The sequence below is a fragment of the Anas platyrhynchos genome, chromosome 31 (genome assembly GCF_047663525.1).
Source record: "Anas platyrhynchos isolate ZD024472 breed Pekin duck chromosome 31, IASCAAS_PekinDuck_T2T, whole genome shotgun sequence".
In the NCBI taxonomy this organism is placed as follows: Eukaryota; Metazoa; Chordata; class Aves; order Anseriformes; family Anatidae; genus Anas; species Anas platyrhynchos.
In genome coordinates, this window is record NC_092617.1 from 6,125,925 (window position 1) to 6,141,156 (window position 15,232).

Sequence of the window (15,232 nt, forward strand, 5' to 3'; positions counted from 1 at the left end):
CTCCGCGAGCCAATCGGCGCGCGGCGTGGGCGGGGCCTGTTCCGCGCCTGCGCGGTGCGCAGGGGGCGGGGGGAAGGTTCTGGAGGCCGCCGCCATCTTAGCGCCGCGTCCCGGCCGCCGCCGCCGCCGCCGCCAGCCGGGAGGGGCCCGGTGAGGGGAGGGGGGGGCGGCCGTGACGTCACGGGGCGTGACGTCACCCGGCGTGACGTCACCGGGCGGGGGGGGGGTTGAGGAGAGGGGTTGGGGGGGGGGGAGGGGGCCTGGAGGCGGTGGGGGGGGGGGAGCGGGGCGCGCATGCGCGGGGGGAGGGGGCGGGGCCTGAAGGGGGCGGGGCCTAAAGGGAGGGGGCGGGGCTTAAAGGGGGCGGGGCCTCGCTGCCGGGGCCTGGAGGGGAGGGGGAGGGGGCACGGCCCTAAGGGGGGGGGGGAGGGGGTTTACGGGGGTGTGACGTCACTACCGGGGGGCGTGACGTCACGGCGCGGGGCGTGACGTCACCGGGGGGGTCTGAGGGTGACGTCACTTCCCGCGCAGGAGCCGTCGGAGGGGGGAGAGCCCCCCCCCAGCAGCGGGAGGGGGGGATGGAGGCGGGGGGCTCCACCCCGCTGCCTGACGCGGTGAGTGTGACGTCATCGGGGGGCGTGACGTCATCGGGGGGGCGGGGTGACGTCATGGGGTGACGTCATGGGGGGGCCTCATGGGGGTGGGGTGGGGGCTGGGGGCGGTTTGGGGGGGTTATGGGGGGGTTATGGGGGGGGAGGGGGTGGGGTCACGGGGGGTCACGGGGTCACTGAGGGGTCACGGGGTCACCAGGGGTCATGGGGGGGTCACGGGGGGGTCACGGGGTCGGGGGTTATGGGGGAGTGAGGGGGGGCTGGGGGGGTTTTGGGGGCGTTTTGGGGATTTGGGGTCTGTTTTGGGGGCATTTGGGGGTTTTGGGGTCATTTCGGGGCCTTTTTGGGGTTTTGGGGCTGTCATGGGGGCGTTTTGGGGCCATTTTGGGGGGTTTGGGGTCTGTTTTGGTTCTGTTTTGGTGTTTTTGGGGTCATTTTAGGGCTGGTTTGGGGTTTTGTGGCTCTTATGGGGTCGTTTTGGGGCCATTTTGGGGGATTCTGGGTCTGTTTTGGGGCCATTTTAGGGTTTTTGGGGTTATTATGGGGCCATTTTGGGGCTTGCGGTGTGTTTTGGGGTGATTTTATGTCTCTTTTGGTTCCCTTTTGGGGCAGTTTTGGGGCTGTTTAGATTCTTTTCGGGGTCACTTTGGGGTCATTTCAGGATTTTGGGGTTGTTTGGCTTCATTTTGGGTCCATTTTGGGTCCATTTTGGGTCAGTTTTGTGGGCTTTTGGGGTTATTCCTGGTCCATTTTTGTTTGTTTTTCTTTGGTTGTTTTGGGCCAGTTTGGGTCTTTTTGGGTCCGTTTTGGGATTTTCAGTCTGTTTTGGGGTCATTTTCTGTCCGTTTTGGGTCCCTTTTGGGGCCATCCTGGGTCTGTTTTGGGGTCATTCTGGGTCCATTTTGTGGGTTTTTGGGGTCATTCCGTGCCCATTTTTGTCTTTTGGGGGGCGTTTTTGGGGCAGTTTTGGTTCTTTTTGGATCCATTTTGGGGTTTTGGGGTCATTATGGGGCCATTTTATGTCCATTTTGGGTACGTTTTGGGGCTATTTTGGGTATGTTTTGGGGCCATTTTATGTCAGTTTTGGGTCCATTTGGGGCTATTTTGGGTCCATTTTGGGTCAAATTTGTGGGATTTTTGGGTCATTCTGTGTCCATTTTTTTTTTGTGCTGTTTTTGGGGCTGTTTGGGTTCATTTGGGGCTTTTTGGGGGTTATTATGGAGTGATTTTGGGTACATTTTGAGGCCGTTTTATGTCCTTTTTGGGGCTATTTTGGTCGATTTTGGGTCAATTTTGTGGGATTTTCGGGTCGTTCCAGGTCCATTGTTGTTTTTTGGTCTGTTTTTGGGGCTGCTTGGGTTCATTTTGGGTCCATTTTGAGGTTTTTAGGGGCTATTATGGAGCCATTTTGGGGCTATTTTGGGGTCATTTTCTGTTCATTTTGGGGCTATTTTGGGTCGATTTTGGGTCCATTTTGTGGGATTTTTGAGTCATTCCAGGTCCATTATTGTTTTTGAGGCTGTTTTTGGGGCCGTTTGGGTTCATTTTGGGTCCGTTTTGGGCTTTTTAGGTGATATTATGGAGCATTTTGGGTCCATTTTAGGGCCATTTCCATGTCTGTTTTGGGTCGATTTTGGGTCGATTTTGTGGGATTTTCGGGTCATTCCAGGTCCGTAATTATTTTTTGGGCTGTTTTTAGGGTTGCTTGGGTTCATTTTGGGTCCATTTTGGGCTTTTTAGGGGTTATTACGGAGCATTTTGGGTCCATTTTGGGGCTATTTTGGTCAATTTTGTGGGATTTTGGGGTCATTCCGTGTCCGTTCTTGTTTCCCGGGCTGTGTTCGGTGCCGCTCGGGTTGATTTTGGGTCCATTTTGGGCGTTTTTGGGCCAGGCGGACGCCATGACGTCGGACGACTTCGACATCGTCATCGAGGCCATGCTGGAGGCGCCCTACAAGAAGGAGGAGGTGGGCGGGGCTTAGGGGAGGTGGGCGGGGCTTAGGGGAGGTGGGCGGGGCTTGAGGCGGGAGGGGGCGGGGCCTAAGGTGGGAGGGGGCGGGGCTTGGGGGCACCTGGAGGGGATTTTGGGGGTAATTAAAGGGATTTTGGGGGTGGTTTTGAAGGGTTTTGGGGGGGTTTAAGGGGATTTTGGGGGTGTTTTAGTTTTTTTTTAGGGTTTTTAGGGTTGTTTAAGGGGGTTTTGGGGGCGTTTAAGGGGATTTTGGGGTTATTTCAGGCGTTTTAGGGTCAGTTTAAAAATTTCGGGGTTATTTCAGGGGTTTTAGGGTGACTTTAAAGGTTTTGGGGTTATTTAAGGGATTTTGGGGGCGTTTTAGGGGTTTTAGGGTCATCTAAAGGGGTTCAGGTTAAGGGTTTTGGGGGTGTTTAAGGGGATTTTGGGGTTATTTCAGGGATTTTAGGGTCACTTAAAAGGTTTTGGGGTCATTTTAGGGGTTTTAGGGACAGTTTAAGGGGATTTGGGGGTATTTTTAGAGGGTTTTGGTGGCATTTAATGGGATTTGGGGGTATTTAACGGGAATTTAGGGTCACTCAAGGGGATTTTGGGGTCACTTGAAGAGGTTTTGGGGTCATTTCAAGGGGTTATGAGACTTCTAAAAGGGTTTTGGGGTCAATTAAAGGGATTTTGGGGCCATTTAAGGGCATTTTGGGGACTTTTAAAGGGGTTTGGGGATCCCTAAAGAGGTTTTGGGGCCGTTTCTGGGCTTTTGGGGTCTGCCCCTGACGCCCCCACTGCTTCCAGGCCCAGCCCGGCCCCTCCAAGCCGCCGACGGAGCCCCCCCCCCCGCAGGTGAGGCCGCTTTTGGGGTGAAAAATGGCAATTTTGGGTCCGGGAGGGGGGAATCTGGGAGATTTGGGGGATTTTGGGGTAAATTTGGGGGATTTTGGCCCCGCAGCCGCCGGCGGAGGAGCAGAGCAAAGAGACAAAGAAGGAGAGCGGCGGCAGCAGCAGCAGCAGGTGAGCTTTTGGGGTGAAAAACGGCAATTTTGGGGCCGCTGAGGTCCTTCAGGGGGATTCAAAGGGGTTTGGGGAGGAATTTGGGGATTTTGGGGGGAAAAATGGGGATTTTGGGGGTGATGAGGAGTAATGGGAATGCATAAAAGGGTTTGGGGTGGGTTTAAGGCGTTTGGGGTTAATCTTTGGGGGAAAAAGTGGGATTTTGGGGCCAATAAGGGTTTACAGGAAGGCATTGGAGGTTTTGGGGTGGATTTAAGGGATTTTGGGGCAATTTGGGGGGGAAAAATGTGGATTTTGAGTTCAGTAAGGGGACATGGGTAAATATTGAGGATTTTGGGCAGGTTCTTAGGGATTTTGAGAGCAATTTGGGGGAAAAAAGGGGGATTTTGGGGTCAGTGAGGGGTTATGGGAAGGCATTGGAGGTTTTGGGGTGGATTTAAGGGATTTTGGGGCAATTTTCAGGGGCAAAAATGGGGATTTGGGGGTCACTAAGGGGCTATGGGTAGATGTTGGGAGTTTTGAGGTGGATTTTGGGGTGAAAATTGCGGGTTTTGGGGCCGATAACGAGCCCAGGAGCTTCCAGAGAGAGACAGGGAGGATTTGGGGTGAAAAAGGCGGATTTTGGGGCCTGCCTTTTAACATTTTTCCCCCCAAAACCCAGCAGCCGGAAGAAGCGGAGCCGCAGCCGGAGCCGGAGCCGCGACCACAGACACAGGTGAGGTCGTTTTGGGGCCAAACCCGGCCCTTTTGGCTTTCCCGCGCCCTCCGGTGCCGTTTTGGGGCTAAAAACGCCAAAATCAGTCGCAGCCGGGACCGGGACCGGCGCCGCCGATCCCGCAGCCGCGACCGCCGCAGCCGCCACCGGTCCCGGAGCCGCGAACGGCGCCGATCCCGCAGCCGCGAGCGCCGGCGCGACGAGCGATCCCGGTACCCGATTTCCCCTTTTTTCACCCCAAAATGCCTTTTTTCCCATATCTCGGCCCTTTTTTAACCGATTCGGTCGGTTTTTGCCCCGTTCCAGCCGCCGCTTCGGGCACAGCAAGAGCCCGCTCTACCGGGAGAAGAGCCCCGTGCGGTGAGCCCCGGGTTCGGGAGGGATTTTGGGGGGAATTTGGGGGATTTTGGGGTCGGTAGCGGGTTTTGGGGGGGTTTTGAGGGAATTTGGAGGGATTTGGGGGATTTTGGGGGGGATTTTGGGGATTTATGGGGATTTAGGGGCAGTTGGCGGAATATAAGGGCAGTAGAGGGGGATTTGGGGAATTTTGGGGGGAATTTGGGGGATTTTGGGGTCGTTAGGGGGTTTTGGGGCATTTTTGGGGGGTTTCGGGGGAATTTGGGGCGATTTGGGGGATTTTGGGGGGGATTTGGGGGGATTTAGGGGGAGTTGGCGGAATATAAGGGGATGTAGAGGAGGATTTGGGGTATTTTAGGGGATTTTCAGGGGTTTTGGGGGGATTTGGGGAGGATTTGGGGGATTTTGGGGTCGATAGCAGGTTTGGGGGGATTTTCGGGGGATTTGGGGGCGATTTGGGGGACTTTGGGCAGGATTTGGGGGATTTTGGGGTCATTGGGGGAACTTAGGGGCATTTTGGAAGAGATTTTGGGGGATATTTGGGGTATTTGGTGGATATTGGGCAGATTTGGGGGATTTTAGGGGATATTGAGGGGGGATTTGGGGGATTTTAGAGGATTTAGGGGGGATTTGGGGGAAATTTAGGGGATTTAGGGGGAATTTGGAGAATTATAAAGGGGATTTCTGGGATTTAGGGGGATATTTGGGGTTTATGGGGGATATAGGGTTGGTTATAGGGGATTTTGGGGGTTTAATATGGGATTTTTGGGGTGCTATAGGTAATTTTGGGGGGTTTATGGAGGATTTGGGGTTTTTATAAGGGATTTCTAGAGTTTCACGTGGGATTTTGGGGGTATTATAGGGGATTTTGGGGGGTTTTGTAGGAGATTTGGGGGATTTTATAGGTGATTTAGGATTTTTATATGGGATTCAGGGTGATTAGGGGGTATTTGGGGCCTTATAGGGGATTTGGGGTTTTTATGGGGGATTGGGGGATAGGGGGGGATAGGGGGGCTCTGGGGGGCTCTATGGGATTTGGGGGGTCTCTGTGGGGTCTGGGGGTGTTATGGGGGGGCTGGGGGGCCTTATAGGTTTTTTGGGGTTTTTAGAGGGAATTTGGGGTTTTTATAGGGGATTGGGGGATAGGGGGGGATAGGGGGGCTCCGTGGGGTCCTGGGGGGCTCTGTGGGATTTGGGGGGTCCCTGGGGGTCTCTGTGGGGTCTGGGGGTGTTATGGGGGGGCTGGGGGGCCTTATAGGGGATTTGGGGTTTTTATAGGGAATTTGGGGTTTTTTGTAGCGCATATGGGGGTTTATGGGGTTTATGGGGTGGTTATGGGATATTTGGGGTCTTACAGAGAAATTTTGGGGTTTTATAGGGGATTTGGGGGTTTTTATAGAGGATATAGGGTGGTTATAGGGTATTTGGGGTCTTATGGGGGATTTTGGGGGCCTTATAGGGGATTTGGGGTTTTTATAGGGGATTGGGGGATAGGGGGGGATAGGGGGGCTCTGGGGGGTCCTGGGGGGCTCTGTGGGATTTGGGGGGTCCCTGGGGGTCTCTGTGGGATCTGGGGGTGTTATGGGGGGCTGGGGGGCCTTATAGGTTTTTTGGGGTTTTTATAGGGGATTTGGGGTTTTTATGGGGGATTGGGGGATCTGGGGGGCTCTGGGGGGTCCTGGGGGGCTCTGGGGGATTTGGGGGGTCCCTGGGGGATTTGGGGGGTCCCTGGGGGTCTCTGTGGGATCTGGGGGGGTTATGGGGGGGCTGTGGGGCCTTATAGGGGATTTGGGGTTTTTATAGGGGATGGGGGGATCTGGGGGTCCCTGGGGGGCTGTATGGGATTTGGGGGGTCTGTGGGGTCTGTGTGGGATTTGGGGGGTCCCTGGGGGATTTGGGGGGTCCCTGGGGGTCCTTACGACCACCCCCCCCCGCAGGGAGCCGCTGGGCAGCCTGAGCCCCGAGGAGCGGGACGCGCGCACGGTGTTCTGCATGCAGCTGGCGGCCAGGATCCGGCCCCGAGACCTCGAGGACTTCTTCTCCGCCGTCGGGAAGGTGCCCGGGGGGCCTTTTGGGGACAGAAACACCCTTTTGGGGTCACCGGGAGCCTTATGGGGCCATAAACACACTTATGGGGCCATAAAGACCTTTATGGGACCATTAAAACCCCTATGGGGTCACTGGGACCATTATGGGGCCATTAAAACCCTTATGGGGACCCCCACAAGTCCCCCAGGACCCCCACAAGCCCCCCAACCCCTTATAGGACCCCCCAAACCTTTATAGGGTACCCCTAAAACCCTTATAGGGCCCCCAAACCCTTATAGGGCCCCCTATAAAACCCCCAGGACCCTTTTAGGCCCCCCAAGACCCTTTTAGGACCCCCATAAGCCCCCCCAAACCCCTTTTAGGACCCCCTAACCCCTTATAGGGCCCCCCAAAACCCTTATAGGGCCCCTTATAAGCCCCCCAGGACCTTTTTAGGCCCCCCAGTACCCCCACAAGCCCCCCAACCCTTTATAGGGCCCCCCAAACCTGTATAGGGACCCCCCAAAACCCTTATAGGGCCCCCTCTAAGCCCCCCAGGACCCTTTTAGGCCCCCCAGGACCCCCACAATTCCCTCAGGACCCTTTTAGGACCCCCACAAGCCCCCCCAAACCCCCCCCCAAACCCCTTCTTAGCCCCCCCAACCCCTTATAGGACCCCCCAAAACCCTTATAGGGCCCCCAAAAGTCTTATAGGGCCCCCTATAAGCCCCCCAGGACCCTTTTAGGCCCCCCAGGACCCCCCCAACCCCCCCCAACCCCTTTTTAAGACCCCCTGACCCCTTCCAGGCCCCCCCAGCCCCTTATAGTGCCCCCCTCCCCTTATAGGGCCGCCACCCTTTTTATAGGGTTTTTATAGGATTTCCCCTCCCACGCCCCCCCCTGCACCCCCACGCCCCCCAGACCCCCCAGGTCTTGACCACGCCCCCTCGGGGCTTGGCCCCGCCCCCTCTGGGTTTGGCCCCGCCCCCTTAAAGGCGCCCCGCCCCCAGGTGCGGGACGTGCGCATCATCTCGGACCGCAACTCGCGGCGCTCCAAGGGCATCGCCTACGTGGAGTTCTGCGACATCCAGTCCGTGCCCCTGGCCATCGGCCTCACCGGCCAGCGCCTGCTGGGCGTCCCCATCATCGTGCAGGCCTCGCAGGTGGGGGCGGGGCCCGAAAAGGGGGCGGGGGCCGGGATTTTGGGAGATTTGGGGATTTGGGAGGGGTCAACGTTGGCCAACGGGCTTGGACACGCGGCCTCATTGAGGTTTCCGGTGTCATTTTTGGACTTCCATAATGTGGGAGGGGCTTAAAAGAGAAGGGAGTGGCCTAAAATGGGCGTGGATTAAAGGGGAGGGGTTTAGGAAAAGTGGGCGGGGTCTAGGAGGGGATTTTAGGATTTTGGGATGGGTCAATGTTGGGCAAAGGTCTTCAAGATGTGCCCTCACTGAGGTTCCCATCATGGTTTTGGACTTCTATAGAGTGGGAGGGGCTTAAATAAAAGGGGCGTGGCTTAAAGGGGTGTGTCCTAAAAGGGGAGGGGCTTAGGGGAAAGGGCAGGGGTCTAGGAGGGGATTTGGGGATTTTGGGAGGGGTCAACGTTGGCCAATGGGTTTGGGCACGCGGTGTCGTTGGGGTTCCCGGCATAATTTTGGACTTTCAGGGAGTGGGAGGGGCTTAAAAAAAGAGGGCGGGGCTAAAAGGGGTGTGGCCTAAAAGGGGAGGGGTCCTGGAGGGGATTTTGGGATTTTGGGGTGGGTCAACGTTGGCCAAGGGGCTTGGACACGCGGTGTCGTTGGGGTTCCCAGGGTCATTTTTGGACTTTCAGGGAGTGGGAGGGGCTTAAAAAAAGAGGGCGGGGCTTAAAGGGGCGTGGCCTAAAAGGGGAGGGGTCATGGAGGGGATTTTGGGATTTTGGGAGGGGTCAACGTTGGCCAACGGGCTTCAACATGCGGTGTTGTTGGGGTTCCCAGGGTCATTTTTGGACTTCCAGGGAGTGGGAGGGGCTTAAAAAAGAGGGAGGGGCTTAAAGGGGCGTGGCCTAAAAGGGGAGGGGCTTGGGGAAAAGGGGGAGGGGTCTAGGAGGGGATTTTGGGAGGGGAAGGAGAATTTTTAAGGGGATTTTGGGAGGTTGGGAAGGTCCTGGAAGGGTTGGGAAGGTCCTGGAAGAGACAAGAGTTGAGTTGGGAGGGTCATGGGGGGGTTGGGAAGGTCCTGGAAGGGGAAGGAGAATTTTTAGGGGGATTTTGGGGGGTTGAGAAGGTCCTGGAAGCCTTGGGAAGGTCCTGGAAGGGGGAAGAGAATTTTTAAGGGGGTTTTGGGGGGGTTGGGAAGGTCCTGGAAGGTTCTGGAAGGGGTTGGGAAGGTCCTGGAAGGGGAAAGAGAAATTTTAAGGGGATTTTGGGGGGTTGGGAAGGTCCTGGAAGGGGTAAGAAGATCTTAGAAGCTTTGGGAAGGTCCTGGAAGGGAAAGGAGAATTTTAAGGGGGTTTTTGGGGGTTTGGGAAGGTCCTGGAAGGGATGAAAAGGTCTTAGAGATGCTGGGGGGGTGCTGGAGATTTTTGGGAAGGTCCTGGAAGGGGTAGTAAGATCTTAAAAGCTTTGGGAAGGTCCTGGAAGGGTTGAGAAGGTCCTGGAAGGGTTGGGAAGGTCCTGGAAGAGACATGATGGGGTTGGGAAGGTCCTGGAAGGGAAAGGAGAATTTTAAGGGTTTTTTTGGGGGGTTGGGAAGGTCCTGGAAGCGTTGAGAAGGTCCTGGAAGGTTTATAAAACCCCCAGAAGCTCAGGGCCAGGCCCTGGCAGGTCCATAAAAATCCCAAAACCCGCCGAGGCGAGGCCGGGGGCTTGTCCCCGTCCCCGGGGGGTCACTCCCCGACCTGTCCCCGCCCCGGGGGGGCGCCCCCTGACCTGTCCCCCCCCCCCAGGCGGAGAAGAACCGGCTGGCGGCCATGGCCAACAACCTGCAGAAGGGCAGCGGGGGCCCCATGCGGCTCTACGTGGGCGCCCTGCACTGCAACATCACCAAGGAGATGCTCAGGGGCATCTTCGAGCCCTTCGGCAAGGTGGGCGGGGCCTGGGGGGGTGGGAGGGGCTAGAGGGTGGGCGTGGTCAATTTTTGGGAGGGGCTAAAGGGGGTGGCAGGGGGCAGATAGGGGGTGGGGGTAAAGGGAATGAATGGGAATGAGGGGGTGGGAGGGGCTTAAGGGGAGTGGGCGGGGCTTAAAGGGGTGGGAGGGGCTTAATGGGGGTGGGCGGGGCCTAAGGGTGGGCGTGGTCAAGGGGTGGGAGGGGCAAAAGGGGTTGGGGTGGGTGGGGGTAGGGGTGGGAATAAGGGGATAGGAGGGGGTTAAAAGGAGTGGGAGGGGCTTAAGGGGGTGGGCGGGGCTTAATGGGGGTGGGCGGGGCATAAAGGTGGGCGTGGTCAAGGGGTGGGAGGGGCCAAAGGGGTGGGAGGGGGGAAATGGGTTGGGGGTGGGAGGGGGTAGGGGTAGGAATAAGGGGGTGGGAGGGGCTTAAAATGAGTGGGCGGGGCTTGGGGGAAAGTGGGCGGGGCTTAAGGGGGTGGGAGGGGCTTAATGGGGGTGGGCGGGGCTAAAGGGTGGGAGGGGCCAAAGGGGTAGGGGAATGAATGGGAATGAGGGGGTGGGAGGGGCTTAAGGGGAGTGGGCGGGGCTTGAGGGAGGTGGGAGGGGCTTAATGGGGGTGGGCGGGGCTTCTGGTGGGCGTGGTCAATGGGTGGGAGGGGCTAAAAGGGAAGTGGGAGGGGCTTAAGGTGGTTGGGGCCTGGGGATGAATGGGGCTGGGGGCGGGGCTCAGGTGGGCGTGGTCGCACTGGGGGCGTGGTCGCAATGGGGGAGGGGCTTCTGGGGGGCGTGGCCTCAGCTGACCCCGCCCCCTGCCCCCCAGATTGACAGCATCGTGCTGGTGAGAGACCCGGACACCGGGCAGTCCAAGGGATACGGCTTCATCACCGTGCGTGACCCATAGCGTGCCCCATGGATCCTGACCCATAGATCCTGACCCATAGAGCCTGACCCATAGAGCCTGACCCATAGCCTGACCCATAGAGCCTGACCCATAGATCTTGACCCATAGCGTGCCCCACACATCCTGCCCCATAGCATAACCCACAGCCTGACCCATAGAGCCTGCCCCATAACTCCCTGACCCATAGATCCCTGACCCAAAGAGCCTGTCCCGTAGTGTGACCCATAGATCCTGACCTACAGACCCCTGACCTATAGAGCCTGACCCATAGATCTGACCCATAGCGTGACCCACAGATCCCTGACCCATAGATCCCTGCCCCATAGATCCTGCCCTATAGAGCCTGACCCATAGATCCCCAGCCCCATAGATCCTGACCCATAGAGTCCTGACCCATAGATCCTGCCCCATAGATCCCTGCCCCATAGCCTGACCCATAGAGCCCTGCCCCATAGATCCTGCCCCATAGATCCCTGCCCCATAGACCCTGACCCATAGCCTGACCCATAGAGCCTGCCCCATAGCGTGCCCCACACATCCTGCCCCATAGCCTGACCCATAGAGCCTGCCCCATAACTCCCTGACCCATAGATCCCTGCCCCAAAGAGCCTGTCCCGTAGCGTGACCCATAGATCCTGACCTACAGACCCCTGACCCATAGAGCCTGACCCATAGATCTGACCCATAGCGTGCCCCACACATCCTGACCCATAGCCTGACCCATAGAGCCCTGACCCATAACTCCCTGCCCCATAGATCCCTACCCCATAGGTCCTCTGCCCTATAGATCCCACCCCATAGATCCCTGACCCATGGATCTGACCCATAGATCCCTGACCCACACATCCTGACCCATAGACACTGCCCCATAGAGCCCGCCCTATGGAGCCCTGCCCCATAGCGTCACCCATAGATCTGATCTATAAATCTGCCCCATAGATTCCCTGCCCCATAGATCCCTGACCCTATAGTGTGACCCATAGATCCCGACCCATAGATCCTGACCCATAACTCCCTGACCCATAGAGCCTGACCCATAGCCTGACCCATAGATCCTGACCTACAGACCCCTGACCCATAGATCTGACCCATGGATCCCCAGCCCCATAGATCCCTGACCCTATAGTGTGACCCATAGATCCCGACCCATAGATCCTGACCCATAGAGCCCTGACCCATAGATCTGACCCATGGATCCTGACCCATAACTTCCTGACCCACAGAGCCTGACCCATAGATCCCTGCCCTATAGATCCCTGACCCATAGATCCTGACCCATAGCCAGACCCATATCCTGACCCACAAGTCCCTGTCCCACAGCCTGCCCCACATCTGCCCCATGTTCCTTAGCCCCATAACTCACCCCAGGCCCCCATACAGCCCCCCATCACCCCATAACTCCCCCTATAACCCCCCTATAACCCCTCCCAGCCCCATAACTCCCCCCTAACTCCACCATAAACCCCCCAATCACCCCATAACTCCCCCTATAACCCCTTCCATCACCCTATAACCCCCCCAATCACCCCATAACCCCCCATAACTCCCCATAACCTCTCTATAACCCCCCATAACCCCCCCTATAACCCCTCCAATCACCCCATAACCCCCCCTAATCCCCCCAAATCCCCTCTATTCCCCAGTTCGCCGAGGCCGAGTGCGCGCGCCGTGCCCTGGAGCAGCTGAACGGCTTCGAGCTGGCGGGGCGGGCGATGCGCGTGGGGCAGGTGAGCGAGCGCCCGGACGGCTCGGCCGACGTCGCCTTCCCCGAGGGCAGCGACGAGCCCGAAATCGGGGCCGGGGGGCGCCTGCAGCTCATGGCCAAGCTGGCAGAAGGTGGGTGACGAGGGGGGGGGCAGGTAATAGGGTTAGGGGGGGTTATATGGGGTTATTATGGGGTTATGGGGGGGGTATGGGGGGGTTATAGGGGGGTTATGGGGGGTTTTAGGGGGCTATAGGGGGGTTATATAGGGGTTGGGGGGGTTATATGGGGTTATATGGGGGTTAGGGGGGGTTATGGGGGGGATATAGGGGGGTTATGGGGGAGTTATATGGGGTTATAGGGGGTATTAGGGGGGTTATGGGGGGTTATAGGGGGGTTATGGGGGTTTTAGGGGGTTATAGGGGGGTTATATAGGGGTTAGGGGGGATTATATGGGGTTATATGGGGTTATAGGGGGGTTATATGGGGTTATAGGGGGGATATGGGGGGTTATGGGGGGGTTATGGGAGGTTTGAATGGGGTTATGGGGGGATATGGGGGGTTAGGGGGTTATATGGGGGGATTATAGGGGGGTTGGGGGGGTTATTTGGGGTTAGAGGGGGGCATTATAGGGGTTATGGGGGTGTTATGGGGGGTTAGGGGGGATATGGGGGAGTTTAATGGGGTTATGGGGGGGATTAGGGGGGTTATAAGGGGTTATTTGGGGGTTATGGGGGTTATATGGGGGTTTTGGGGGGGTCTAATGGGGATATGGGGGGATTAATGGGGTTATGGGGGTTATAGGGGGATATGGGGGGTTATAGGGGGTGTTAAAGGGGTTATGGGGGGGTTGGGGGGGCTTATATGGGGTTATAGGGGGTTATGGGGGGTTAGAGGGGGGTTATGGGAGGTTTGAATGGGCTTATGGGGGGGTTATGGGGGAGTTAGGGGGGGTTTAATGGGGTTATTTGGGGGTTATGGGGGTCATAGGGGGGTTTTGGGGGAGTCTAATGGGGTTATGGGGGGTTATAGGGGGGCTATATGGGGTTATGGGGGGTGTTAAAGGGCTTATGGGGGGGTTATGGGGGGTTATGGGGGGGTTATGGGGGGTTATGGGGGGGTTATGGGGGGTTATGGGGTGCTGGGAGGGGGTTGTATGGGGTTATAGGGGGCTATGGGGGGGTTATGGGGCTGGGGGAGATCCGGGGGGGGCACTGACATTCCTGTGTTCCCCATTTTCCCCCATTTTCCCCCCTTTTTCCCCATTTTCCCCGATTTTTCCCCATTTTCCCCCATTTTTCCCCATTTTTTCCCCATTTTCCCCCATTTTTCCCGTTTTCCCCCGTTTTTCCCCCATTTTTCTCCCCGCAGGCTCGGGGCTGCAGCTGCCCAGCACAGCCCAGGCCCTGCAGCTCAACGGGGCCCTGCCCCTCGGCGCCCTCAACCCCGCCGCCCTCACCGGTATGGGGCGGGGGGGGGATCTATGGGGCTGGGGGGTCCCTATGGGGCCGGGGGGGGTGGTTATGGGGCTGGGGGAGGTCTGGGAGGGGGGCCCTCAGGGGGTTTTGGGGAGCTGTGGGGTGGGAGGGGGTCCCTAAGGGGGCTGCTATGGGGCTGGGGGGGTCCCTATGGGTCTGGGGGGAATCTATGGGGCTGGGGGTCCCGCTATGGGGCAGGAGGGGGCCCTATAATGGGGGTCCCTTTGGGGTCCCAATGGGGTTGGGGTCTTCCCATGGGGGCTGGGGGCAATCCATGGGTCCAGGGGGGTCCCTATGGGTCCGGGGGGGTCTCTATGGGGCCGCTATGGGGCTGAGGAGGTCTCTATGGGGCTGGGGTGGGATCTATGGGGCGGGGGGGGTCCTTATAATGGGGCTCCCTATGGGGTCGGGCTCTTCCTATGGGTCCGGGGTGGGATCTGTGGGTCTGGGGGGTCCCTATGGGTCTGGGGGGAATCTATGGGGCCGGGTGGGGGAATCTATGGGGCTGGGGGGTCACTATGGGGCAGGGGGGGTCCCTAAAAAAGGGGCCTCTATGGGGTCCCAATGGGGTCATGCCTTTCCTATGGGGCTGGGTGGGATCTATGGGGCTGGGGGGGGCTCTGTGGGGCCGGGGGGCTCCCTGTGGGTCCGGGGCTGTCCCCGCCGTGGGGCTGCCCCCCAAGTGCCCCCCTGTGCCCCCCCCAGCCCTGAGCCCGGCGCTGAACCTGGCCTCGCAGACGCTGAGCCTGCAGCTCTCGGGGCTCTTCACCCCACAGACCATGTGAGGGGGCGGGGCCTGGGGAGGGGGCGGGGCTTGGGGGGAGGGGGCGGGGCTTAGGGGAGGGGGAGGGGCCTGGGGAGGGCGTGGCCAGGGAGGGGGCGGGGCTAAAAGGGGCTGGGAGGGGGTAAAGGGAAGGGGAGGGGGCGGGGCTTAGGGGAAAGGGGCGGGGTTTAAGGGAGGGGGCGTGGCCTAACTCTGCTCCTCCCCCCCAGGTAACGAAGCCCCGCCCCCTGCCCGCCGCCTGGCCCCGCCCCCCCGCGGGGAAAAGGGGGCGGGGCCCGGACGGCGGGGGGGGGGAGGGGCCAGCGCTGGCCCCGCCCCCTTCTCTCTCTCCTCCCTCCCCTCCCCCCCTCCCCTTTTTTCCCCTTTTCCCCCTTTTTTTCCCCAAATCGGGATTTTTTTTTTTTCTGTTTTTTTCTCGTTTTTTCTGTTTTTTTTTTCTTTTTTCGGACTCGGAATAATAAAAAAAACACACAAAAAAACAAAAAGCCTCCTTGTCGCGCCGCGGGGGGCGGGGCTTCACCCCACAAGCCCCGCCCCCAGCCCCGCCCCCTTTTGTCGTTGCCCCTTTAAGATCGGGGGTGTGGTCCCCCC

The 15,232-nt window shown here is 58.5% G+C and overlaps 1 protein-coding gene across 3 annotated transcripts; it reads left to right on the forward strand.

The window, feature by feature from the left end:
- Nucleotides 1-16: 16 nt before the first annotated feature.
- RBM23 (RNA binding motif protein 23) lies at nt 17-14,910 on the forward strand. Of its 3 annotated transcripts, none has more exons than XM_072029778.1 (16): nt 17-150; nt 532-614; nt 2,504-2,578; nt 3,373-3,420; nt 3,527-3,588; nt 4,250-4,303; nt 4,390-4,515; nt 4,610-4,663; nt 6,598-6,715; nt 7,699-7,851; nt 9,615-9,752; nt 10,597-10,662; nt 12,321-12,513; nt 13,751-13,840; nt 14,563-14,638; nt 14,851-14,910. In XM_072029778.1, the coding sequence occupies exons 2-16, from the start codon at nt 579-581 to the stop codon at nt 14,852-14,854; spliced, it is 1,293 nt and encodes a 430-aa protein (XP_071885879.1). In that variant the 5' UTR covers nt 17-150; nt 532-578; the 3' UTR covers nt 14,855-14,910. The 3 variants fall into 3 exon arrangements, with proteins under 3 accessions (XP_071885879.1, XP_071885881.1, XP_071885880.1); XM_072029780.1 differs by having other exon boundaries at nt 4,253-4,303; XM_072029779.1 differs by lacking the exon at nt 14,851-14,910 and having other exon boundaries at nt 14,563-14,642.
- Nucleotides 14,911-15,232: the final 322 nt, after the last annotated feature.

Excerpts from the sequence above, each read along its gene's own strand:
- RBM23 (XM_072029778.1), top strand. The coding sequence starts at position 579 with ATGGAGGCGGGGGGCTCCACCCCGCTGCCTGACGCG. Across the intron at positions 2,579-3,372 it reads CGCCCTACAAGAAGGAGGAG|GCCCAGCCCGGCCCCTCCAA; the intron begins GTGGGCGGGGCT and ends CACTGCTTCCAG. Across the intron at positions 4,304-4,389 it reads AGCCGCGACCACAGACACAG|TCGCAGCCGGGACCGGGACC; the intron begins GTGAGGTCGTTT and ends CGCCAAAATCAG.